A 27,808-nucleotide genomic window follows, 5' to 3' on the forward strand; every position below is an offset into this window, starting at 1 on the left:
CAGAAATGTGGTGGAAGCAATGATTTTAAACAGACGCCTTCAAGTATATCAATACTTTATTCATGCATCACTCTATTTTTTTATTAACAGCATAATAGGATTCACTGACACCAGAGATGTCCATTACTCTGAGAGGAAATCAACAATGCACCATGCTGAAAGATAACACAGCTAAAGAGGCTTTATTTTAAAACAAATATTTTACGTCAATATTTACGCTTTTTCAAAAGTGCATTTTAACATATTTTGGGATAAAATGTGCTTTCAGCAGTGGCGGGCCGTGCGATTCCCACCTAGGCCTTCAGTGATGTCCTGCTTCGTCCGACTTCAATAAATACCTCTCAAAATACCATAATTTATGTCACCATATGACCATGGCTGGAGAAATACTATACAGAAACACACGTGTGCACTCCTGTGTATTGAATCACCTCAACATTGTACAAAATGGGATATTTTTCGACGCATTTAACAATAAACTCGCATCAGCAATTATAACATATTCTTACGTGTTACTGTCAAAATTAAAATAATTGTTAAAAACATTAAACGTGAACATTTCTAACACCCATCCGACGCCGTATTAACCAGTAGTACCGCTCGTAGTTGGTAGATTTGAGTGGAAGTGGCGGGCAAACCATTTCAACACCGAAACAACTTAGATAGCTTCCGTGATCGAACGAAATCGTCTCACGAGATCTAATTCCTCTTTAAATATCCTTGTTGAAAATTGCCTTGCAAATATATACAGTATCTGCCGCGTAATCAACGTTTTGCTCTGCTTTCTTGTGGGTTAAAAAAAGTGCGTACTGGTGATTTATCTGCTAGGCTAGGGTGCCACTTCCTGTTTTCGTAATTCACAACTTGTGATTGTATACTCAATTGGGAGTGACAAGTGAGTATCTAATAACAGTCACGTTTAACTTAAGGCTACCTAGATGGGCTACTGTCAAGAACTCGTGATCTGATTGGCTATCGCAGCTTTATATCAACTGAATGTCCGCTAATGTAGATTCAGAAGCCCTGTGGCAGAATTCATACAGCGCTGGGAACAAGCTGAATTCTGATTGGATGAAAGCTCTAAAGTAAAAAAACAAGTAACACTGTAGCCTAATATGACATGAAGAAAATATGATACTTTTATACAGTATATGCATGGAAAGTAAAAAAAAAAAAATGTAACTTTTATTAATTTTTGATCATGATTTATGTTATTCCAGCAGAGAAGGCCTTGCTGGCCCTCACGGCACACCACTGCCTTTCAGTAAATTATGATAGAAACCATTAACATGTTGCTAAGTGTATTAAGACATTTGGTTAACAGCTTTATGTAACCTGACAATCCTGGGCACACACTGTGCATGAGTGTTCACATCAACTGGTCTTAGTACACACAGATACAGAGAACACTCTGGAATGAATTCAATGTTTTGAATAAAACATAAAAGTTCACATATGTATCCTTACAAGAACAAGTACAGATATGTTTTAAATACACCTTTTTTAATACTGTATATGGATAATATTTAAGTTCTGGGCTGACAAGTGATGAGTACATGACAAACAACCCTGAAATTTTGAATGTAAAAAATACATACATTTTGTTTACTGTTAAGTAGATGGGATAGCATTTAATATGTAACATTGTCATATTTACATTGTAATACCAGATTGTATTTCTTTCATCATGTACTGTAGACACAAAGTTCCTTAACGGGTCCTTCACTTTATGCATCTTTAGTGTCTTCATCTTGCCTGCGCTCCGTCATCCGGGCACATCGTGGACACGTTGTTGAGTTGTCATAATAACAATCTCTAAGGAGAAACACGACAATTACCTGTTAACCATTGTACGCATTGACTGTGAGTCAGCATTTGGAGAACTGTACTCTGCTCAATGCTGAGAATTATGATGTGTCAGGCATAACAGATACTGTATCTGTTATCTACCCGGCCACAAAAATGTTTCATGACTAGCTGGTTGAATGGATACAAAAAGCTGTTGAGGAATTGAAACATAAAGTAAATAAAGGTTTGTTATGAATATATAAATACCAACAACCCAGACTGTGGTAAAAAAAAAAAGAATGGAGTGAGGTTTCAAAGACGTGAAGAAAATATTACATACTGTATTAACTACTGGTGTTCAGCTGCAAGACTGACTGAGCTGCTTTCATTTGTAACATGCTCATGTTACTCAACAAGTTAATTTTCAGATGGTTTGTGAAGAGACTAAGACTAAAATGCTTCTCATTTCTACCTTTCCATTCAACTTTTATCTTGTGTTTGAATTAGGCAATTGAAATGTAATTAATATTTTTTTTTAAACATTTGTTTTTGGAAATATTTAATTATTTTCCCCCCTATGTATTTATCTGTGATATGAAATACATATAAATAGTCTACAGTGGTAACTCAACTTACGAGTAATTTGAGATACGAGCCGTCGCTTTACTTTTTTTTATGATTTAAAGGGAAACTGCACTTTTTTTAGAATACTACCTATCATTTACGATCCTTATGTAAGACAAGCACACATGTTTATTTTAATGCATTATAACTGAAGTGAAGTGAAGTATGGTAAATAAATGCGTGCAAAAGCCCGCCTAAAATGGAGCCTATAAGAGTCGCTCTATTCTGCCTATAAAGGGCTTAAAAAACATCCAAACCCTTCAATCAATGTTTTATATACACTTTCTAAGCATATACTGTACGTAATGTAGTATCGACACATTCATAATAACATGTAATATTTACACATTTTGCTAATTTTAAGCATACGGCACCACATTAATTTCATAGACACTTTTTCCTTTAAACATCATCACTGATTATTACTCACTGCAGACATCATGAGAGCCATAAAAAAATAAAATATCACTCACTGTACAATGACTGCTCTCACTGGGATGCCGACTGTTAGGCTGTTGACATATTCCCGTTTAAATGAAATATGAGTTATAATCCTGGCGAAGGGTTGAAAAAAAGGGTGGGTGTAAACCAGCGTCTTTTGCGTGTCTTTCTTGCCATCTCTGGGTCTAAATTGGCTGTCAAAGTGTACCAACTTCTCAGTTTATGTCAACATCATTTTACTATCCAGGTGGGGGGCATGATTTATAATCTAAAATTAACTTTCCCAAGCTCAGAAGCGAGAAAGCTGTATTGATGATATTCATGCAGCATAAGAAAGTTACCTCTCTCTGATCAATGCGCCTCTAAATGTAGGTCCTTAACATTAGCGCTCATAATAATAATATCACAAACACAGTACTTTGTTGATCTTCAGGTCGCAAAATGTAAATGGACTATTGTTTGCGTTTTTTGGAGGATTATTTTTTGGGATTTATGGTCAGAATAGACGCAATGACGACATTGCTACCATTGGTTCCATTGTAAGCGGACTTTTATGTTTATTTACGAGTTGGAATGCATGAAAAAAAGTGATCTTGTCTCTCATTAGGATTATGAATAATAGACAAAATTCCAAAAAGTGCAGTTCTTCTTTAAATTGTGAGCATAATTGGAGTTACGAGCTCAACACGCCACCGGGTTGAAATACCGTAATATTCGTCACAGTGTTGTGCTGTTTGAGCAATAAAAGTTAGTATATTTTTACATGTTGGTGTTTCCTGCTTTGTATACACAACAAACAAAGATACATGTTGATTCGACAGTTGACGTGAGCCGCTTAGAGATCGACACAATCCCGCCCTCCAACCACTGTAACTGAGAAAGTTAGTGCAAAGGAGAAGAAGTGGATGACCGAATCGGAGAAAACAAACCATTAAAAATACGTCCTACTTGTTAGCAGCTTACCAGACGAGTCAGCCCTGCCGCGGCATGAGTCCGCATCACACAAGCTGCAGCTAGCATCCGCAGAATGCAGCCACAAACATCTAAATGACGAACATTTATTTATAAAAATATTGAGAAGCCGCCTATGCTGTGTTTCAATTTGTTCTGTCTAGTACTGACTCAATAAACTGGACGATCAGGCTTTTACCTTCTGGTACACAGAAATACATATCACTTGTCAACTCTGCCCACTCCGGTCTGTCACTCAAATATGTCTGTGTGCAACATAAACAACAATTTCCTAGTTCCTATTTTTACAAGACAAAGAAGCAGCCTGTAGGAGAGTCTGCTCCCAAAGGTAAATGCTGAACAATACAATTACATTATTTCATAAAACTACTATAGTTGTTTGCAGTAAATGCTATTGTAATGATTTTCAAACAATATTTCCAATCTAAAAGTTAGTTTTTCTTTTTAAAAGGCATGTTACGTGTTAAATTGTGGTGTTTTGGGGTATGGGCAAGCACGTATTAAATGTATTTCAAATAATTTTTCAAAGGACGCAGCTAAGTGTTTTGAGTTACGAGCTCTGTCGTGTAACGCAATTTGCTCGTAAATTGAGATGCCAGTACCACTGTAGTTCCTAGTTCATTCAGCTGAACTAGAGTGCTTTTAACAATGATTACAGCACAAACTGAGTGATTATTTGGTGATAAAGTAATCCCTCGGCTGAGTGTGGATAACAGACCTGTGAAAGACGGCGGCGCAGTCATGGCAAACGGAGGTGTGACTGTCAAAGGGGAAGAGGATATCACCCTCCTTACACAACTCACAAACAAATCCTTTGGCTTGGCAACGCTGCGTGGACACAAAGAAAAAAGGTGACATGATGCTTAAAAACTCCTCTGTTTATATACTTCCAAGCTGCTTCCTTAGTAAACCTGCACTATCTAATCAGATAGCGTATCAAATCAGATCCATGCATATTGCTCATACAATATTTAAATCACACTGGCACTATCATATACATTTTTTTATTTTTTACTTTTTTTTAGGAATATCATACTGCATATTGTTTTTGGCCTGAATTAAGTGTTTCATTAAGTTGTATTAATGAATTATGTGTTCCAATAATTTTTGTATGTATTACATCCGTCTTATTTTCTATTAGAACAGTATTCATCCATTCATTTTCTACCGCTTGTCCCGTTCGGGGTCGCGGGGGTTGCTGGAGCCTATCTCAGCTGCACATGGGCGAAAGGCGGGCTACACCTTGGACAAGTCACCACCTCATCGCAGGGCCAACACAGATAGACAGACAACATTCACACTCATATTCACACACTAGAGCCAATTTAGTGTTGCCAATCAACCTATCCCCAGGTGCATGTCTTTTGGAGGTGGGAGGAAGCCGGAGTACCCGGAGGGAACTTACGCAGTCACGGGGAGAACATGCAAACTCCACACAGAAAGATCCCAAGCCCGGGATTAAACTCAGGACTACTCAGGACCTTCGTATTATTTTATAATTTTGGATTGTTGTGCTTCGAATGGTAGAGTGGCCGTGCCAGCAATTTGAGGGTTGCTGGTTCAAACCCAGCTTCCGCCATCCTAGTCACGGCCGTTGTGTCTTGGGCAAGAAACTTCACCCACCTTGCTCCCAGTGACACCAACACTAGTGTATGAATGTGCAGGACTCCCTTGAAAAAGAGATTATTAATCTCAATATGACTTTCCTGAGTAAATAAAGGTTTAAAAAAATCTATATTTTAAAATATATTGTAGCAATTGATAAAGATACTCCGCAAGCGGGACCTCCGTTTTACGGGTTGAAGGTGAACACTACTAACAACAAACTACAAGCGGCTAATCTTGGCGCTATCTTCACCCCAACAATTTTAAGTTGAGTTTTGGCATAACAACCTTTTGATCAAACTTTATCTTTAACGCCTGTCTCATCAATAACACATATCCACATTGGTGAGATTTTGAATAAGCGATATCAAAAGACGACAGCGGGATGTAGCATAACTAGACCAAATATACATAAATTATGATATTAATATAAAATATCAGCAGCTGTCTGGCCAAAGCGGAGATTAACTCTTTTGATGCACATCATCTTCGACATTAATAACACAGCGTTGACTTGTGCGATGTGGAATGACAACGCAGACACGCAATGCTAACAAGACAGAATGCAGACATCACAGTTAATAGACAATAATTCAGAGTGTTAAGTTGACCAAGTGTTTGCAGAACTACTTACATCCGTGGTTTCAGCACATGAAATCCCAGTTCTAACTTAGAAGAAGTATTTCCACGTCGTGGCCGTATTTTAGTGGCTGGGCGACGACCACAGCAATGATGCTTGGAGGATGCTACGAGCAACCGGTGAGTACTGTAACCTTCAATAGAACACACTTATGGCTACTATAATGGGTGAAATGAGTGTAAAGGTGGACCATATGGGTGTTATTTAATGTTTAGAGGGCTCTAATTATGTTAAGAAAAACATATTTAGAAGGTTGTAATCAGTTTTTTATACTCTATGAAAATATTTGATTTATCAATAATAATCCTATTTTGCGGAAATATGTTTACCACGATCATGTCTGGTACCAATTGAAGGGGCTGTTTGCAACCTTTACGCAGATGCCTAGATGGCGCTAATTTTACAACGTAGTTTAAGTATTATGCTATATCCACGTAACAATCCCCATATGTAACACATGCAGGCGCATTAGCTTTGTATGTTGTTAGCTACTGATAGCTATTTAGATAGCTAACGTTAGTTATCTTTGAATGTACCAGTTTGTTCTATCATAAAAACAACATGACTGCAAATTGTTCTTTGCTTTTCTGGGACTTCTTTTGTCTATGTGCACGTGCACTCTGCGTGTACATATGGTGAGATAGCGGTGAGTGCGGTCTGAACGCCAAGCAACTTTTTTGGGGTGATGAGTAATTTTTTTTCAATATAATTAGTAATTGTGAAAAACATAGAAACTTTTAAGAAGTATCCATCCATCTATCCATTTTCTACCGCTTCTATGTTCAGTTAAACCACTAATGGTAACATAAGATAGCCGGTGGTGTTGTAGTCATATTTCTTGGTTTGAGAAATGTAACGCGAGTAGGTTGCCAACAGCCCCTTTAACCACGATAAACGAGGGAAGACTGTACCTTTATAAAGGCAGACATGTTGGTACGTCATTTAAATTAGACTTCATTCAATTGTTTCAGTGCATCTAATTGTGGCCAGTGAGTGTAAGTTGCTTTTGTGTGAAGCGGTACAAAAAATTGGCTCTTTTGCCCTTACATCACAGTCCAGCTTGATGTGTTTTGCAAATGTGGTGTGAACTTCTGTGAGGGAACAGCTGAGTCTACCGCTGGAGATGTCAATCAAATCCTGTAGTGAGTACATGTCATCGTTCTCTACAAAGTGCTGGCGGTCCTGTAGCTGAAATAAAAAACACAAAATAATCCAGATTAATGCATCCTGTGGGTACAATATTGGCTGTCACACAACATGCGCGTACACACGCATGCACACAACTACCTACAAACACACACGCACACGCATGTGTTACACGCAGGACATTAAAGGGCCCCTATTATGCAAATGCAACCTTTCTTACCTATTGGTGCCAGATTTTATGTATTTGGGATCCCCATAAATCCCGAATATTTGAACTTAAACTATGGAGGCATGGCGGAGATATTTATAAAACAATCTTGACTTCCTTCCTACTTCCTTTAAAAAAGCCATTTGTGACATATTTTGCATTAGTTACGTCCGCAGATATCTCTTATTATAGTAAGTTTACCTGAAGAGCTTTGCACGAGTCTGCCATTTCTATTAAGTTGTAGTCCAAAGTTGTAGTCAGTAAGTTATTTCTATTTTTATTTATTTGATAGGGAGAAGTATGTTTAATGAGCACACGTTACATACTACAGCATTTTAGCCATGGCTAATACTTAATGTATGTCCCAAGTTGGACATTTACACATCTACACACTTGTTTTTCTCTATCCTCTTGTGGTGGGGCAGACTGGCTCGTACATGCACATGTATGCTAAGATTCTTTGCTGTAGCTATTTTAAAAAAAAAGTAGCATATAGTTCTAACTTCTATCAGTCAGACTATGGAAGAGCTAAAACCTACAACATGGCTCACATGGTGATGATGCAGGGGGCGTGGCCTCGAGGCACATAAATAAGACCGTCCACAAAACAGAACATTCTGAAGAGACAGAAGACGGGTTGATGATTGTCTGTAAAACATAGATTATGTAAAATTTTGACCAAAAAAACACCATTACATGTTATGTTGACCACAGGGAAGTGTTTTAAATGTAGAAAAAAAAATCCATCCATCCATCCATTTTCTACCGCTTATTCCCTTCGGGGTTGCGGGGGGCGCTGGAGCCTATCTCAGCTACAATCATAATATTTAAAACATTTTCAACTTTATATTGAACTATTCAACAAAAAACGGGTTTTGTGTTTTACAATAAGGTTTTTTTGTACTATTATGCAAATACAGATATAGCAATTATTTAAAGATTGTCAAATATGTTTTTCAACTAATTATTAGTGTTAAAGAAGCTTGGATATACTTGAGTAAAAAGACGTCCTCACGTTTGTCCTACATGTGTTGCTCACTAGATGCTGCTGTTGTACAAGACATATAGCGTGAAAGCAGCCTATGTAGTAAGAAGATGCTGCTGACCTGGAGTAGTAACCGAGCTTCCATGGCCTCCTTGCAGGTAATAAAATAAGGTTTCATCAGTAAAATATCTTGGCGAAGTTTCTGCAATGACAAACAGAAAATCAGCTCTCATTTTACTGCACAGAGAGACATTTCCAAGAGGTAAATGATCTCCCTCTTTGATTGGCATTGCTATGGAAGTGCAGTGACAAATTAACATCTGATGAAATTATTGTGATGGGGGATACTAAGCTAAAAACTGGGGATCAATTAAGTAACTCACTCTGATCTCAACCAGTTCTTCTACAAAGTTAAAGAGAAGTGGGTTAATTTCTTTCAGCTTCAGAACAGGCCGTGACATCATCAGAGCCAGGTAGCGCAGTGAGGAACGACAAACCTGGGGGAAAAAACATATGAACTAGGTCAGATGTTGTCTAAATTGTCCAAATTAGCTATTTCATCAGATAAGGCCATGAAATGTCCTAGAAAATAAATGTTAAAGTCACATCTGGTTCACTGGCTTTAAGTGACATGATAAAAGCTCTTTGTTTTACAGGCCATGTGAATCATTACTTTTTGAAAGGAGAGTTAGGTATCCTTTCTCCTCATGTCTTCTTCTGTTCTCTGTGATTTATATTAATTGTCAATCAGGGTATAACATCACCTCTCTTTTGTAGAGGAGCTATACAGATGCATCGCAATACATTAGAATCCACCCATCCATCAATTTTCTATCGCTTGTCTCTCATGTAAAATGTATTTATATATATATATATATATATATATATATATATATATATATATATATATATATATATATATATATATATATATATATATATATATATATATATATACATACTGTGTATATATATATATATATATATATATATATATATATATATATATATATATATATATATATATATATATATATATATATATATATATATATATATATATATATATATATATACATACTGTGTGTATATATATATATATATATATATGTATATATATATATATATATATACATACTGTGTATATATATATATATATATATATATATATATATATATATATATATATATATATATATATATATATATATATATATATATATATATATATATATATATATATATATATATATATATATATATATATATATATATATATATATACACACACACACACATAATATTTCAGTGATTCTATTCAGGCCATGTCTGCAATAACACATTTCTTAATATATAATAATAATAATAATAATAACTTCTAAGCGTTTTGGCTAACTGTACACTTGCAAATGTGGGTTTTTGTCCCTAAAAACAAAGCTTTTGAAAAACTCAGCCCAAGTGAAGAACCTCAAAAATGTCAGCTTCAGCGTTTGTGTATGGATGGGTGAAATGGAGCTTTTTTTATTTTGTGTCAAAATAAATGTGAAATATGATCCTGTGTTTTTGTACCTTATTTAACAACAGAACATGATATATATAAATGAACTAAATGAGCATGACAGCCAGTAAATGTGTTTTTTTGTGAAATGGAAATATTTTTAAAACTCCACTTGTCTGGATGCGTCTTAAAAATAACCGTGTAAGACATGAGAAAACAAAGCCAGCAGTTAACGGATCCAAACGCTTATACAGTTATTTAAAAAATATATATATATATGAACATGTGGTTTAAAAAAATGTATCACATTTTATGAGATATTGATTTTTTTGTTCATTCTATATATTCTTAAAATATTTCACTATGTGCAGTAAATCTATAGACTATAATAGTTTCACTTTTTGTATTGAACCACTGAAATAAATTAGCTTTAAAAAATATTAAATTCATTGAGATACGTTAATTATTTGAAGGTACCTTGTGAGGTTCAAACTCCCAGTTGTGGATGACTCGTGCTGGGATGATGGCTGTGTCATTCCAGTGACATGTGCTGCAATAATACTGGCCTGTGTAGTCACACTGTCTGGCCTCACTCGGCACACCCCCTACCGGATTAACACAGCAGAGTGCAGCACAACATCACTTTTAGAGACTCTTTACGTCAATCATGGGTACTTTAACTTTAACTTAAATACAGTACGTATGTCTCAACCTCCGGGTGATTATATTCCTTACAGCAGTGGTCCCCAACCTTTTTGTAGCTGCAGAAAATGAGTCCCATGGAGGGAGGATATGGTATTATTTTATTTTATTTTTTAAATTGTATTTATTTATTTTTTGGTCAAAAAAAAAAAAATCATGTGTGCTTACGGACTGTATCACTGCAGACTGTATTGATCCATATTGATATATAATGTAGGAACCAGAATATTAATAACAGAAAGAAACAACCCTTTTGTGCGAATGAGTGTGAATGAAGGTAAATGGGGGAGGGAGGTTTTTTGGGTTGGTGCACTAATTGTAAGTGTATCTTGTGTTTTTTATGTTGATTTAATAAAAAAATAAAACAAAAAATAAAAAATGTTTTTTTTAAAATTTATTTATTTTTTACATTTCTTGTGCGGCCCGGTACCAATCGATCTACGGACCGGTACCGGGCCGCGGCCTGGTGGTTGGGTACCACTGCCTTACAGTGTGGTCTGATTTGACACTTATTAAATTGAATAACACATTAACTACTTCAAGAAATGCTGCTACACCGATCATTAAAATTAAATGTCCTATTTTCGCTGATCAAATCCAAATCATGAAACAAACAACAATGACAATAATTCTGGTTGTTTGTCGGAATGCAGTTGACAGCTCAACAGATTGGAGGCTTGTCAGAAAGCAGTTTACGTAAAAACGCCAGACCAGACATTAATATCTGGGTTTTTTTCTGCCATGTTATTGAGTTGACATTCAATTTTAGAACACTAGTGTTTTTTTTTTTTTTTAAAAGGCAAAACATGTTTGCCCTGAAAACGACTAATTTATCATTTAACCTTTTATTTATGGTCAAACTAAGCATGCAGAAATATGTTAGAGTTTGATAAGATCATCACACTTTGTGAGTGTTTTCTCTTTTTTTTTTAGAACTGAGGCTTTCGTCAAAGTGAAGGAAATTATAAACGGTTCCAAACACTATTCAAATCCTACAGAAAACTTCCAGGGGTCTGCTAAAATGCTGATAATTAAGACTTTTTGTTTCCCTTTTATGCAAATTTACTTTATGCAAACACGTTTCAGGTGTTTCGGACACGTCCGACCGGTAGGAGGCCATGGGGAAGACCCAGGACACGTTGAGAAGACTATGTCTCCCGGCTGGCCTGGGAACGCCTCGGGATCCCCCGTGAGGAGCTGGACGAAGAAGCTGGGGAGAGGGAAGTGCGGGCTTCCCTGCTTAAGCTGCTGCCCCCACAACCCGACCTCGGATAAGCGGAAGAAGATGGATGGATGGATAAACCACACTCTATACAAAGACCTCAGTTACTTTAAAGGAGACGGAAAATTGTTTGAGAGAATAATGTGTCCAGTACTGTTCATTCATCCGCGAAACACTCAACCGCCCTGTCTTAAACTTAACAATGAGGAGACTGCCACTTTAAACAGCGGCTAAACTACGACGCTAAAGCCAGCAAGAACAATTCATACACCTACAACACATCTCATCAGCTTGTGTTGTTGTGAATGACATCATTGATGAAACATCAATGTACAAACAGCATTTGCAACTGAAAAGGCTTTCACTGTTATTACAGCCTCAAGTGCCTCTATACTCGCCAAACTGAGAGCAACAGCACATCACACTTCCTTCACAATAATAGCGCAGTGCGCAACATCCGCTCTGACTGCGCTAACAAAATGAAGGTTTCAAAAAAGTACCTTACACAAGCATAATGTACTTAAAGGGCTGAATGATACATTTCCACAATTATTATGCTTTGACCTAAATACTGGTCAAAATTGTCCACAGATGTATTGCACCAATATATGTGAGGATTTTTGCATTTAATTACACATTTAATTAATTTTTATTTGACACAAAAAGCCTATGCTCTCAGGTGGTAAAATAAGTGTAAAGGGTAAAAATAAAAACGGAATCAAAAACGCAATGGAAAAACTGATTTTTATTGTTTTTATTTTGCCATCGGTATTTAAATGTAATGTTATTATTATTATTATTATTTTATCCATCCATCTTCTTCCGCTTAACCGAGGTCGGGTCGTGGGGGCAGCAGCTTAAGCAGGGAAGCCCGCACTTCCCTCTCCTCAGCTTCTTCGTCCAGCTTCTCACGGGGGATCCCGAGGCGTTCCCAGGCCAGCCGGGAGACATAGTCTTCTCAACGTGTCCTGGGTCTTCCCCATGGCCTCCTACCGGTCGGACGTGCCCGAAACACCTCTCTAGGGAGGCGTTAGGGCGGCATCCTGACCAGATGCCCGAACCACCTCATCTGGTTCCTCTCGATGTGGAGGAGCAGCGGCTTTACTTTGAGCTCCTCCCGGATGACAGAGCTTCTCACCATATCTCTAAGGGAGAGCCCCGCCATCCGGCGGAGGAAGCTAATTTCGGCCGCTTGTACCCGTGATCTTGTCCTTTCGGTCATAACCCAAAGCTCGAGACCATAGGTGAGGATGGGAACGTAAATCGACCGGTAAATTGAGAGCTTTGCCTTCTGGCTGAGCTCCTTCTTCACCACAACGGATCGATACAGCGTCCGCATTACTGAAGACGCCGCACCGATCCGCCTGTCAATCTCACGATCCACTCTTCCCTCACTCGTGAACAAGACTCCAAGGTACTTGAACTCCTCCACTTGTGGCAAGATCTCGTCCCCAACCCGGAGATGGCACTCCTCCCTTTTCCGGACGAGAACCATGGACTCGGACTTGGAGGTGCTGATTCCCATCCCAGTCGCTTCACACTCGGCTGCGAACCGATCCAGTGAGAGCTGAATATCTTGGCCAGATGAAGCCATCAGGACCACATCATCTGCAAAAAGCAGAGACTTAATCCTGCAGCCACCAATCCAGATACCCTCAACGCCCTGACTGCGCCTAGAAATTATGTCCATAAAAGTTATAAACAGAATCGGTCCAACCCTCACTGGAAACGTGTCCGACTTACTGCCGGCAATGCGGACCAAGCTCTAACACTGATCATACAGGGAGTGGACCGCCACAATCAGACAGTCCGATACCCCCATACTCTCTGAGCACTCCCAACGGTCGAATGCCTTCTCCAAGTTCTCAAAGCACATGTAGACTGGTTAGGCAAACTCCCATGCACCCTCCAGGACCCTGCCGAGTATAGAGCTGGTCCACAGTTCCACGACCAGGACGAAAACCACACTGTTCCTCCTGAATCCGAGGTTCGACTAGCCGGCGTAGCCTCCTCTCCAGTACACCTAAATAGACCTTACCGGGAAGGCTGAGGAGTGTGATCCCACGATAGTTGGAACACACCCTCCAGTTCCCCTTCTTAAAGAGAGGAACCACCACCCCGGTCTGCCAATCCAGAGGTACCGCCCCCGATGTTCACGCAATGTTGCAGAGTCTTGTCAACCAAGACAGCCCCACAGCATCCAGAGCCTTAAGGAACTCCGGGCGGCTCTCATCCACCCCCGGGGCCTTGCCACCGAGGAGCTTTTTAACTACCTCGGCAACCTCAGCCCCAGAAATATGAGAGCCTTCCTCATAGGAAAACTTGTTGGTAGGATTGAGGAGGTCTTCAAAGTATTCCCTCCACCGAGGTCAGCAGAACACCATCCCCACCATACACGGTGTTGACATTGCACTGCTTCCCCTTCCTAAAGCAGCGGATGGTGGTCCAGAATCGCTTCTTAGCCGCCTGGAAGTCGTTTTCCATGGTTTCCCCAAACTCCTCCCATGTCCGAGTTTTTGCCTCCGCGACCACTGAAGCCACACACCGCTTGGCCTGTCGGTACCTGTCTGCTGCCTCCGGAGTCCTATGAGCCAAAAGAACCCGATAGGACTTTTTCTTCAGCTTGACGGCATCCCTCACTGCTGTACACCAGCGGGTTCTAGGATTACCGCCGCGACAGGCACCAACCACCTTGCGGCCACAGCTCCAATCGGCCACCCCGACAATAGAGGTACGAAACATCGTCCACTCGGACTCAATGTCCAGCGCCTCCCTCGTGACATGTTAAAAGTTCTTCCGGAAGCGGGAATTTAAACTCTCTCTGACAGGAAAGAGGCGTTCCCAGCAGACACTCACAATGTGTTTGAGACTGCCAGGTCTGTCCGGAATCCTCCCCCACCATCGCAGCCAACTCACCACCAGGTGGTGATCGGTAGAAAGCTCCGCCCCTCTCTTCACCCGAGTGTCCAAAACATGGGACCGCAAATCCGATGACACAACTACAAAGTCGATCATGGAACTGCGGCTTAGGGTGTCCTGGTGCCAAGTGCACATATGGACACCCTTATGTTGGAACATGGTGTTTGTTATGGACAATCTGTGACGAGCACAAAAGTCCAATAACAAAACACCACTCGGGTTCAGATCCGGGCGGCTATTCTTCCCAATCACGCCTCTCCAGGTTTCACTGTCGTTGCCAATATGAGCGTTGAAGTCCCCCAGTAGAACGAGGGAATCACCCGGGGGAGAACTCTCCAGTACTCCCTCGAGTGAATCCAAAAAGGGTGGGTCGTCTAAGCAGCCGTTTGGCCCGTAAGCGCAAACAACAGTCAGGACCCGTCCCCCCACCCGAAGGCGGAGAGAAGATACCATCCCGTCCACTGGGTTGAACTCCAATGTGCAGCCTTTGAGCTGGGGGGGCAACAAGAATTGCCACCCCAGCCCGTCGCCTCTCACTGCTGGCAACACCAGAGTGGAAGAGAGTCCAGCCCCTCTCGAGAGAACTGGTTCCAGAGCCCTTGCTGTGCGTCGAAGTGAGTCCGACTATATCTAGCCGGAACTTCTCCACCTCGCGTACTAGCTCAGGCTCCTTCCCCCCCAGCGAGGTGACGTTCCACGTCCCAAGAGCTAGCTTAGGTAGCCGAGGATCGAACCGCCAAGTGCCCTGCCTTCGGCTGCCGCCCAGCTCACTTTGCACCCGACCTCTATGGCCCCTGCTATGGGTGGTGAGCCCATTGGAGGGGGGACCCACGTTGCCTCTTCGGGCTGTGCCCGGCCGGGCCCCATGGGGACAGGCCCGGCCACCAGGTGCTCGCCATCGTGCCCCACCTCCGGGCCTGGTTCCAGAGGGGGGCTCCGGTGACCCACGTCCGGGCGAGGGAAATCTGGGTCCTTCAATTGTATTTTTCATAGAGGTCTTCGAGCTGCTCTTTGTCTGATCCCTCACCTAGGACCAGTTTGTCTTGGGAGACCCTACCAGGGGGCATAAAGCCCCCGGACAACATAGCTCCTAGGATCATTGGGACACGCAAACTCCTCTACCACGATAAGGTGGCAGCTCAGAGAGGAATTGTGGTTTATTCGTTACTAAATTAGAACTGTTTTTTTTTAACTATATTTACTGTTGAGTTTTGGTGGTACAATAAATACTCATGTTTTAAAATGAATGAATATTGTGTTATTAACCGTGGTTACAATATCAATAGAAATAAGTTTAATTATCTTTTTCGCCATAATTGTCCAGCCCTAGACTAGTGGTACGTGTACCACAGTTTGAGAATCACTGAGCTAGACCACAAGGAAGTGTGTTAAATGTAAACTAAAATAGGAATAGGTCCCCTCTAAAATAAATCCATTGCATCCTTAGGCATAAAGCAGCAGTTTCTAATTGAATATAATTTTAAAATTGTGACTGGAATTTAATTGTGCATCATATGTGTGGTTCGTATTTTTTCACTCCAAAGTATAACAGTTGTGTTAACGCAGTTACTTCAACATTGCCACTCTTTCCAGTCATACTCACTCAGCGAAATGGGTGCGCGACATTCTGCGCAACGGTAGTCTTGCCGATCAAGGCCAACCTCAGGACATATGCTTAACTCATATTCAGACTGATGGCTGACCTTCGACCTCACACAAGGCTTAGTGATCAGGTTCATACATTTGCTATGGCAACGGTAATAGCAACCTATGAAAAGAACGTAGAATCTATTTATGTTATTTAGGTCTCCAAATCGGTAGGAATGAACAGTTGACATACATTCTGATAAATTATGAGGCAATTAGATGTAAAAGTCTGTAATGTAAAAAGTATATACTGTACATACCACAGATAGGCTAAATTATGTCAGTAAATTAATATGTTAGCAGAGGGGATGTGTGTACCTCACCTGTGCAGGTGTACCATGTTTGTATGAGGCCCCAGATGATGGCGCTACATTTATCACATGTTTGTTTTACGCTCTTGCTCTTCTCCTTGGAGAATCGGTGCTCAAGAACAATTCTCAGGTTTGGCTCATCCTCATCCGGGTCCTTTAAGGGGGCACATTGCCAAAAAACGAAATTAACTACACCATCAATAATCATTCATGTTTAAAAACACACAGACTACCAAACAAAATGAAATGAATGCTATTGTCAGGGCATCCTCTCAGAACCAACATTCAGCTCCTGCAGTTTGAGCCGAAGATGGATCAGTTTCACCACCGCGTCCTTTTGTCTTTCCGAGTGTTCTGGCAGCTCCAAGATCAGTTTCTTGCACTCCTCAATGGCCTGTTTCAGCTGCTCTATGTCGGAGGCCACAAAAGAACCCTGCAACATATAACAACCCCGAAGAATGCAGTCGAATCCTTCTGTCGCCTCTCACTTGCAACCAAATTGATTTATTAGCATAAAATCAGTTTACCACCGGTCTTGAAAAGTGGTCCTCAGCTAATCCAAGGTCCATGGTTACGTCTGAATTTTGGATTCTGGTTCCAGAATATAGCTCCTGTCGCGCTTCTAGAAGATGAAACAAGCAAAAAGCGAAAAATGTAATGCGACTTGTCACGGAAGAAAATCCTAATGCCTCATGACATACCTCAAAAAGAAGAAGAATGTGTGTCCAACTCGGCAACCATCCCATTAAATCTTCTTTACACCACATAGTCTGAACTTTGGAACTCATCACTTTGTGTCTTTTACAGCACTTTAGTTAGTTACAAGCTAATCGGTCACATATCACATCTTATAACATTGCTTGCTATTAGATTGAAAAATACAGTTCGGGCAATTTCATGTCAAGTGTTAAATAACGCTGCCAGGCATGATTATGATTAGTCTACTGTAGAAAAATAGCTTTTTTGCACGGTTTAAGAGGATGCTTGACATGGTGACATGATGATCATTATACGCTAGCTGCTTTCATGTCATTTCATGGCCACTGGAAGCAGCTGTAACAAACAATACACGATTTGAACTAGAATGGCACCCAATAGAGCACTTACCTAAGATGACAAAAATTAACAACCCTAACTTGGGTCAGCACCAAAATCTTTTGTGCCTAAATTTCGTCAATCAATTTCAAGCATTATTACACAGACAAATATTTTCGTTGCAAAATCTGAATGCAACATTAATGCAACACAAAGTTTTGTGGAACCCAATTTACTTTACACTAAGGCTGTCAACAAAAAAAAAAGTTAACTCATGTAAAGTTATCGCATTAATACACGCACATTAATCATGCAATTTATTTTGACCGCACTTGTTTGCCGAAACCGTGAATGGTTACCTAAAATGCAGCGCAAGTTGTTGTATGGTCAGTGATCAGGTCAATGCATACGCCAGTGCAAAGATGAGTGAGAAGACTCCGACTGGTGTGCTCACTGACAAATTTCACTCCAAAAAACTCTAACTGGATTTTATATAAAATTGTCACACAATTTTGAGCAAATTAATTAAGTCTATTAAAGTAAAACAGTTAAGAATATTTCCTGGATGATATTCAGACAATAAAATTTCATTTGTGTCCAAATATTGGCGTCTTTTTTAAAATGGAAAACATAGGTGCCTCTAGATCAGGGGTCACCAACCTTTTTGAAACCAAAGGCTACTTCTTGGGTACTGATTAATGCGAAGGGCTACCAGTTTGATACACACTTAAATAAATTGCCAGAAGTAGCCAATTTGCTCAATTTACCTTTAACTCTGTTATTATTAATAATTAATGATATTTATCTTTGTAGAAACACTGATCATCTTAATGATTTCTCACAATAAATATATATAGAAACAGATAAATATCAATATGCAACACTTTATTTTTATATTTTCTCTAAGTGCACATTTTTCAAATTGAACATTTTCAAATGATCACTTCTAAGACAGTCTTGTGAAATCACAATATCCCATTTTAACTAGCTAGCCACTAACATTTTTTAACAAATCATGAATTACTTTGCACCATGTTTGTACAAATAACTCATGTAAAATACAAAAGTAAACTCTCAAATTTTTAAATCATGTCACACTTTGAACTGGACACCAAATCTGTTATCTGTTTCTTTGTCAGTTAGTGGGAAGCCTGGCATTGCATGCTGTTAACTAGTGTGTTGTACTCTGGTGTGTAACTTGACACTGCAACTCTGAGTGAGTCTTGCAGATGTGCATCAGTGAGGCGTGTTCTGTGTTTGTTCTTGATGGAGTTTATGTCAGAAAAGGCTGATTCACAAAGATAAGATTTTTCCTCATTGTTTGCGGAACCTTCTTAATCTTTTGGACATATTTTCACAGCAATCTGGCCTTAAGCTTAATTATGATAAATGTAAAATGTTAAGGATCGGAAATCTAAAGGGAACGTCCTTTCAAATGGAATGCAAAGTGCCTGTTTTGTGGACAGATGGACCAGTTAACATACTTGGTGTTGTTGTCCCAGAAAATCTGGAAGATCTAGGCTCAGTAAATTATGATAATCGACTAAGAAAGCTGGACAAAATTATGCAATTATGGAAAGGGAAATCCCTAACCTTGTATGGTAAAACGTCTATTGCCAACTCGTTAATTATTCCTCAATTTATTTATTAGTTTTTGTCATTACCAGCTCTATCACAAAACTTTTTTAAGATTTATGAGCGGAGGGTCTTCGATTTTGTCTGGAACGGCAAACCAGAAAAGATTAAAAGAAAGGTTTTGTACAAAGAGTATGAATATGGGGGCCTGAAACTTCTCAACTTTGAAGCTATGTGTCTGTCTTTAAAAGCATCAATTGTTCCAAAGATGTATTTAAACATTGAGTGGTACACAAATGTCCTGTTGGACAAAAAACATGTACTGTATCAAAAGAAATTGTATCCTTTTTTACAAGTGATCCCCTCCCAGAGAGTCTGCTGGGAAACATGGCGGGGTTCATAAAGGAAATAATCCACTCATAGTGGTGTTTTCAATTTTATGTGCCAGAAAAAAGAGACGATATTTTGCAGCAGTTAATATGGATGAACTCTAATATTGTAATAGATGGAAAGCCTTTCTTTTGGAAAAGTATGTTTGAAAGAGGAATCATTTTTGTAAGAGGAATCATTTTTGTCAATGATATTATCAATGAGAATGGTAAAATTATGAAGTATGATGAATTTAGAGCTATGTATGGTGATGCTTGCTCAAGCTTTTCATTTTATCAACTAACTGGAGTAATTGGGAAAAGATGGAAACAAATAATTAATTATGGAACTACTAAATTATTAGTTTGTAAACCTCTAATAAGAAATTCTAGTTGGCAAAAAGGAACTAAAATAAATAGAAAAATATATAATTTTTATTTAATAAAGAAATCTTTGAAGGCTGCCTCATACAACAAAAATGGAAAATGGGAGGACTTTTTTGACTGCCCGTTGCCATGGGATGCCATATTCAAACTAATCTATAAAACCACTATCGATGTGCAAAATCGTTATTTTTAAATTAAAATTATTTATAACTTCTTACCCACAGGGAAAATGTTAAAATTATGGAATATGACAGAGTCAGATGATTGCCGATTTTGTTGTCAGGAGCCTGAATCCACCCTGCATTTGTTTTGGTATTGTCATATTGTGTCTTTGTTTTGGGTGGAAGTTGAAAAAATGTGTTTAAGGATTGGTGTGTTTATGAAGCTTAATGTGGTTTCTGTTATTTTAGGAGAGTTCATTGACAATCATGATTTAGTCAATTTAATTATAGTACTCGGTAAAATGTTTATTTTTAAGGCCAAAAACAGATATTCACTTACTATTACTTTCTTTAAAACATTTATTCAGTATTTTCTAATTTTAGAAAGTTACATGGTTGGAAACGATAATGATGCCAAAAAACATTAAAAAAAAGATGAGAAGTCCTCAAAGGCTTATTTTGAAAGTATAATTATGTTTATAGATTATATGATATCTGTTGTTGTGTTCCCTAATTTGAGTGACCTGGACATAATCTGGACTGTACATAAATGCTTATTTTGAAAATGTAATTTTGTTTATAAATTATATGCAATCTGTTGTGTTCCCTAATTTTTTTCTGTGTACATGAATGAAGGTGTGTGTTGCTGAGTCCGACTTGGACATTATCTGGACTGGGCCTGGTTAAAAAAACCCTTTAAACAAATCTAATTTCATTGACAACCTGGTCTGTTGAAGATAAGGCCCTTTTTTTAAAAATAAAATAAAATAAGATAAATAAATAAAAAACATTTTCTTGGAAAAAAAAGAAAGTAAAACAATATAAAAATGATTACATAAAAAATGGTAATTAATGAAAATGTTAGTGGACCAGCAGCCTATACAATCATGTGTGCTTCAGGGACTGTGTCCCTTGCAGATGTGTTGTCTATGTTGTGGGAACCAGAATATTGGTAGCAGAAAGAAATAACCCCTTTTGTGTGAGTGGGTGTGGATGAGTGTGCATGGGGGAGGTTGTTTGGGTTGATGCACTGATTGAAAGTGTATCTTGTGTTTTTTCTATGTAGATTTAATTTAAAAAAAAAAAAAAAAAAAAAAAAAAAAATTTTTTTTTTTTTTAGAACAGGCCCGCGGGCGAGTCATATGGTCCTTACGGGCGACCTGGTGCCCGCGGGCACCGCGTTGGTGACCCCTGCTCTAGATGGAAGCTATAATCGTACATATTGCAGCTGTTGATTTAAGGGTATAATTCACCACACCTGTTTACTTGACTTTGCCTTCAGTATTCACTGCCATTGTTCTATTGTGCACATAACAATGTTGTTCTTGTTTACATTCATATATGCAGTTAAGAGTGAGTAATTCACTGCGGCCCCTTTAAGTGGCCGTCAGGAAATTCTCCCAAAGGTGGGGGTTTGTTGTTCCCGCCATTTTGGACTGTTTATGACCAATGTTCCCTCCAATTTTTCATGTGTGTGAGCAAACGCAAAAACTCCCTGAGCTTTCAGCGGAGCCCATGTGAGCGAGGTCAGACGTGCACACTGTGGCTACACCAGCAGCACACCTGTCCCAAACCTGACTAAATAACAAGTTCAATCTCCATCCATCCATCCATTTTCTAACGCATGTCCCTTTCGGGGTCGCTGGAGCCTATCTCAGCTGCATTCGGGCGGAAGGCGGTGTACACCCTGGACAAGTCCCCACCTCATCGCAGGGCCAACACAGATAGACAGACAACATTCTCTTATTATTATAATCAAATGACAGCAGTCATTTCCATGAGATTATTTTCTAATATAAATGTTTAGGCCCTCTTACAATGACAATAACAAAAAATATTGTTTTTCATGAACTGTGTACTTGTATTATTTGTCTGGGTGGAGGTCCTGCTTTGGAAATAATGTGTACCCCTTTCAGACATTGCATTTAGTTCCCATTAAAACATTCACATGTTGCACAATGAGATGTAAGCAGGGGATCATGTGTACATTCCTGCAACTTCCTGTTTGTAAAAAATATATTTTTATTAGTATTCATTTAATATACTAACAGCATTTCATGATTAATATTTATAAATTAAGATTCCTAATAAATGACACTAGAATAAGCACACATTTGATTGGTAGTGTAACGACCTGGAATGACACTTTATGTGTGGTATTGGAGTTGTCCGACTTTTTGTGTGGCTGTAAACGCATCACTGGCTAAGTGCCATATTTGCATGTGTTGGCGCAAGTGAGAAAGAGCGAGCGGCTGCTGGTGATATAACAAAGTAGCTTTTGGTCTGGTTTGTACTGCAGAAAATGACCACTTTTGCTAGATATCATTTTTTTACTAATGTTTTGGTGATGTGTTTATGGCCGACAATAAAGAGTTTTGCTCAGTAAAGTGATCGATTGAATTCATGTCCTCAAAGCGTCTCGACAGACGTTACAATATTTGAACAATGATGACGAAAACGGTTTTCTCTGTCGTGTCCGTGTGTCGAAAATTGTTATGCGCTTATTTTTTTATTTCATTTTGTGCGTGGCATAGATTTGCCGTGCGCAGAGGACGCTTGAGCAGTGCGCAATTGCACAGGCGCACACCTTTGAGGGAACGTTGTTTGCGACGTAAGCGTTCATTAGGGATGTGCGTATCGATCCTGTGGTATCGATATATCAATACTCGCACGCTACTCATTTGGCATCACTTTTCTAAAAAAAGTATCGATATAAACCAAAAAACGGCGTGTGGGGGGTGCAAGCATCACTTTCAGATGTTTTTGATGACTTACTTAACTTACTATGTGCTGGGACACCCCTGTACCTGGCAGAGTATAGAGCTGGCCCAGTCACGTGACAGGAGACAGCGAATGAGCTTCGTCAACGTGCAACACACACACACAGCCAGCCGACAGCGATGTAGCCAGGCATATCCAGTGCTGTCCAATTGTTGACTTAAAACAGGCATTGTTTTTGTTTTTTTTAGTAATGTTTACTGAATATTTTTGTTTAAATGATTATCCTAAATTCAAATAATTTCCACACAGGGGAATTTACTGTTAGTTGAAAATTGCTTGAGTATTTAAAACAAGATAAGAAAGAGATACAATTTGGAGATTCTTCATCTTTGCATTACAGTTTTATTTTTTTCCAAGAAAATCTTGAATATATGATTGAATGTGATTTTGGTTTTAATCTGTAACATGATTTCTTACATTTCGAAAACATTAGCCTATTTCATATTTCATTAATTGCTAATTATATCACAAACTTTAAAAAATAACTGCAGCTTCTTGCAATTCGGATTTGACTGTTAATTGGAAAGCCCTAATATTTAATTATTATTATATATAATATATAGTTATTATTATATATAATATTTAATTTATTTTTCATATTTATGTTATTTATTTAAATTTTACTTTTATTATATATTGACCATAATAAATGTGGTATAAATTGTCTGTATTTGTCTTGTGATTTGTCTTAAATAATAACAATAGTAATAATATTTTTGACTGACAAAAAATTGCCAATAAGAAATTATTGGTATCGGTATCGGTATCGATGAAAATGCAAGAAAAAGTATCGGTATTGTATCGAATCCTAAAAGTGTGGTATCGCCCATCCCTAGCGTTCATTGATTCTGGTTGTTGGAGGAATAAACGACGCACACGTTTTTGTGTGTCAAACAATACTTCAAGTTGTCTTGCTTTCACGCTACAAGCGCAACAATATATTATTTCTAACACCAAAAGACTTCCACAGTTTGCGAATAAATAGATACGATCAAAATAGTATCAAACTCACAGAGACTTCCGAGCCATTTTGAGAGGTAATGAGCAAGCCAGTCACGTGAATAGCCAGTCACGGGTGGAATAGAGAGCCCCCCATTGACTCAATTGTTAGCAGAATTGTTATTTATTTATTTATTTACTACTTAGAATGCATTAAAAAAGAAAAACATATGTGTTCATGTCTTACAGAAGGATTGTGAATGTTAAACAGCACATCTCTTTATAATTTCTGCATATTTCCAGTGTGACTGATCTGCTGATATGGTCAGAGTGCAGAAGCATTTCCATTGTGACGTCATCCCACCCCAAATCTACAGAAATCACTGGAGATATTCGGAGAGGAATATTCAGATTAACCGTCTGAAATTGTGGCATTTTGTGATGTTTGAACAACATTTTCACATATTTTGTGGATTGGAAATACAATTGGATATGGTTTAATGGATACAATGAAACACAACTAAGCATATAAAGTCAATGTGTTTTCCCGTTCTACAGGTACTTTAAATTATGCAAGCGAGTAACCTGTGATTAATCGTGATCAATCCAAATTCAAAAGTATGATTAAACTGATTAAAAAAAATATGGGTTGACAGCATTAGTCTAAACATAATTTTACCCCCTAACAAAGAAACAAAAATAGCGATGAAAAAAACACCTCAATTGGCAGACATAATTCAATTTAAAAAAAATGTTATTAATATTTAAATTAATTCTTGTCAATTATTAAGCATTTATAAAATCTATGGCTGGATATTATATTATACCTAGAGGGGCTAAAGATAATCAAGTGTAGTTAACTGATCAATCAGGATAAAAATATTAAAAACAAAAGCAACTTGAAAAGATCGCACAGCTGCAACAACAATAATGACAACTTTACTACAAATTCTCATTACCTGTATATACCTCTGAGCCAAACATGGCAAGAGCAGACAATGAAACAGAAAACAGAGAAGACACAGCCAACCTTGTTGATCAAAGTGCTTGGAACTCAACTACCGACGTCTGTTGTAAATGAGCAAATGTAGGAAGTATCACCAAAAGTAATGCTTACACGAGTTTTTCATTTCCTCAAACTGAACAAATGCCTATCCAACAACTAAATTAAATTGGGTTACTTGCTTTTCATAACAAGCCGAACCCTACGATTGCCTCAAAGCATGCCAATTATAATTACATTAAATGAGAGCAAAATACATCATGTGAACAACTAATTGTTGTGACAGAAAGTTTGCTCCCATAGTCAAAAAGTCCAGATGTATTTTCATGTCAGCACTCTCGTTGGTGTGCCTTTTGTGATTTTTCTCTACCTTTTAAAAGAAACGTAATGCATAACTTGTCCAGTTAACATCTTAATGAATCTGTTTGAAGTCCAGAAGATGAGTGGGAATTCAAATATCCATCCATCCATTTTCTACCGCTTGTCCCTTTTGGGGTCGCGGGGGGTGCTGGAGCCTATCTCAGCTGCATTCGTGCTCCAATGAGGCAAGCTTACCCATACTGTGCTGTAGGTGGGTTAGGGTGAGCAAATCAAGTGCTGCTTTTCCCCTACCTGTCTCAAAAATATCGAGCTTCAACACATCAAACCTTATCAGCCATATGAAACGCCATCATCGCTGTTACAGTGTTTAAAAGCCTCTGCTGAAGAAGCGACCCCAAAGCTCGACGCAAAAAAGGTGTACATAAACTACAGTTAGATCTACATTTAAAAAATGATAAATATAAAATAAGATATCTGTATCATTATCAACTTGAAAATTAAATATTGTGCATCCCTATCTAACATGCATGTTTTTGCACAGTGGGGAAAAAAACTGGAATACTTGGAGAAAACTCACGCAACTTCACACAGATGTCCGAGCCGAATTTTAAACGCAAAGTTCTATTGTATTTTAACAAAAAGCTACAATCCCAAATGCAGTTAATTCTAAAATATAGTATTATGGAACTAGTAGTACTACAACTACAGTACTTTATTTGCAGTATACAGTTATGTGAATGTACTTTACCATACGAAGCTAAAGTTTTAGGCTACTACTAAATTTAATGTTATGATTCTATTTTTTTGCAGAAATATTTATAATGCCGTAAATACAATAGAAGGACACACACAATCAAGAGGATTACACTCAAAATACAAGACTGATTTCCACCAAGTGTTTTAGAGGGGGGGCCACATGAAACTTTTGCACAGGACTGTAGTGTTTTCCTTTCCAATTCAACTCTTAAGGTTTAGTGTGTAAAAAGTGTATGCAAATAAGAATTAATGTTAAGTTTAGCTTTGCTCTGAGCAAAACAAACTGAACTGATGATGACAATGACCCTCGATTTGAGTTTACGAGTGAACCTAGTGTGATGTGATTGCCATTACCCTGCAGTGTGGGCGTCCTGCTCTTTTGGAGACCGCCATCCTCTACCTCACCGCGATCGAAAGGATTGAGGCGTGTTTGGCGGAAGTGTGCCAGTTTCTCACCATACTCCATTTCACCGGTCACATCTACGAAAAACAAAAAAACATTTGACATGTGTCAGTGTTATGTAACTTGGTCTAAGATGAGAAGTTGGGCACCAACTACGCCATGGGAACTCCTCCGGCCAGCCAGCATTTTTCTGCTCAATACACTCATGGAAACACAAGTTCAGTAGGTTATTTGTAAGTCTGGGCATGCTTGTTTTGACTATAATGTTTTTTTACTGATTCTAATTATGTTACTTCATGAAGCACATCATTATGTCAATATGCCCAACCCACTGCTGCCGCAAATTGATTGCAGTTTTGTGGGATCTCACAGCATTACTTTAAATGCCACAGCCTGTGCCCCTGACTGTTTTCAAACTTTTATTGACATCCCAAAACGTATCGTTTGTGGTTGCTTTTCCTTTAGGGGTTTACTTGTACAGGCCTAAATTATGATTAGACCTTAAGCCAACAGACAGTTTCACCAATGCAAGTGGATTCTAGTTATACAAGAAAGTCATACATGTTGTCCATGGCTGTCAATGTGATGCAGTGTATTTGTACACCACTGCAGAAGACAATAAGGAATATAAAAGTTTTGTCTTTTTATTGCCAACATTTTTCATACAGCTCTTGCACAGCATCTCGTTATAGTGTGCATCACATTAATACACATATTCTATATAGTAATGTCTCTAATAATGCCTCAAGACAAATCACAACAGTGTGAGTCTGCTCACAATGAACGCTTACTCGATTCTTAATATAATTTACAAGTAGTTTATAGTCTTGACAGACTTCCGTAAATAATATGCATATTTTCACAAGCAATAACGTCTACAGCTGGTTAATAAATGACCTCGTTGGGAAAAAGCACATCGACGAATGTCAACAAGCTAAAGCTACATGGCTAACAGTCATGTTTTGACGTTAAAGCGTTGACTAATTACTAGGATCTGGCATTAATCAGACTACTTTCGAGCTTACTTGTCATCGAGTCAGCAGTTCTTTATTGAATGTAACATTCGAGGCGTGTGGTGATCAATTTAATTAGCAGTTATGTCCCCCTGTGTGTCTAACCAGCAACACTACGGAGGAAATGGTGGAAGTTGACAATTTTATTAAATGCTACTGTTCCGGTCATTTTCAAAATAATGTTATGTCATATGATTGCATCATTATAATGTAATAAATCCACCTAAAACACAAATAAACTATTTCTAACCATACTTTTCATACGTTCATTACATTTAAAGTAAAAAAAAAAAAGTTCCTATGTCTTCAATTATTGCAGATAAATAAACCGTCAGCTTTCTTATTTTGAAAATAAAAC

The 27,808-nt window shown here is 38.4% G+C and overlaps 1 protein-coding gene across 1 annotated transcript; it reads right to left on the reverse strand.

The window, feature by feature from the left end:
• Positions 1–59: 59 nt before the first annotated feature.
• On the reverse strand, positions 60–27,584 carry def8 (differentially expressed in FDCP 8 homolog). Its single transcript, XM_062027153.1, has 12 exons — positions 27,463–27,584; positions 26,389–26,514; positions 17,236–17,330; positions 16,992–17,141; positions 16,721–16,862; positions 16,354–16,518; positions 10,385–10,512; positions 8,793–8,906; positions 8,531–8,611; positions 7,118–7,258; positions 4,544–4,653; positions 60–1,815 (listed from the first exon to the last, which is right to left on the reverse strand). The coding sequence occupies exons 1-12, from the start codon at positions 27,467–27,469 to the stop codon at positions 1,728–1,730; spliced, it is 1,347 nt and encodes a 448-aa protein (XP_061883137.1). The 5' UTR covers positions 27,470–27,584; the 3' UTR covers positions 60–1,727.
• Between the last annotated feature and the right edge of the window lie 224 nt (positions 27,585–27,808).

This window comes from Entelurus aequoreus, linkage group LG02 (genome assembly GCF_033978785.1).
Source record: "Entelurus aequoreus isolate RoL-2023_Sb linkage group LG02, RoL_Eaeq_v1.1, whole genome shotgun sequence".
Classification (NCBI taxonomy): Eukaryota; Metazoa; Chordata; class Actinopteri; order Syngnathiformes; family Syngnathidae; genus Entelurus; species Entelurus aequoreus.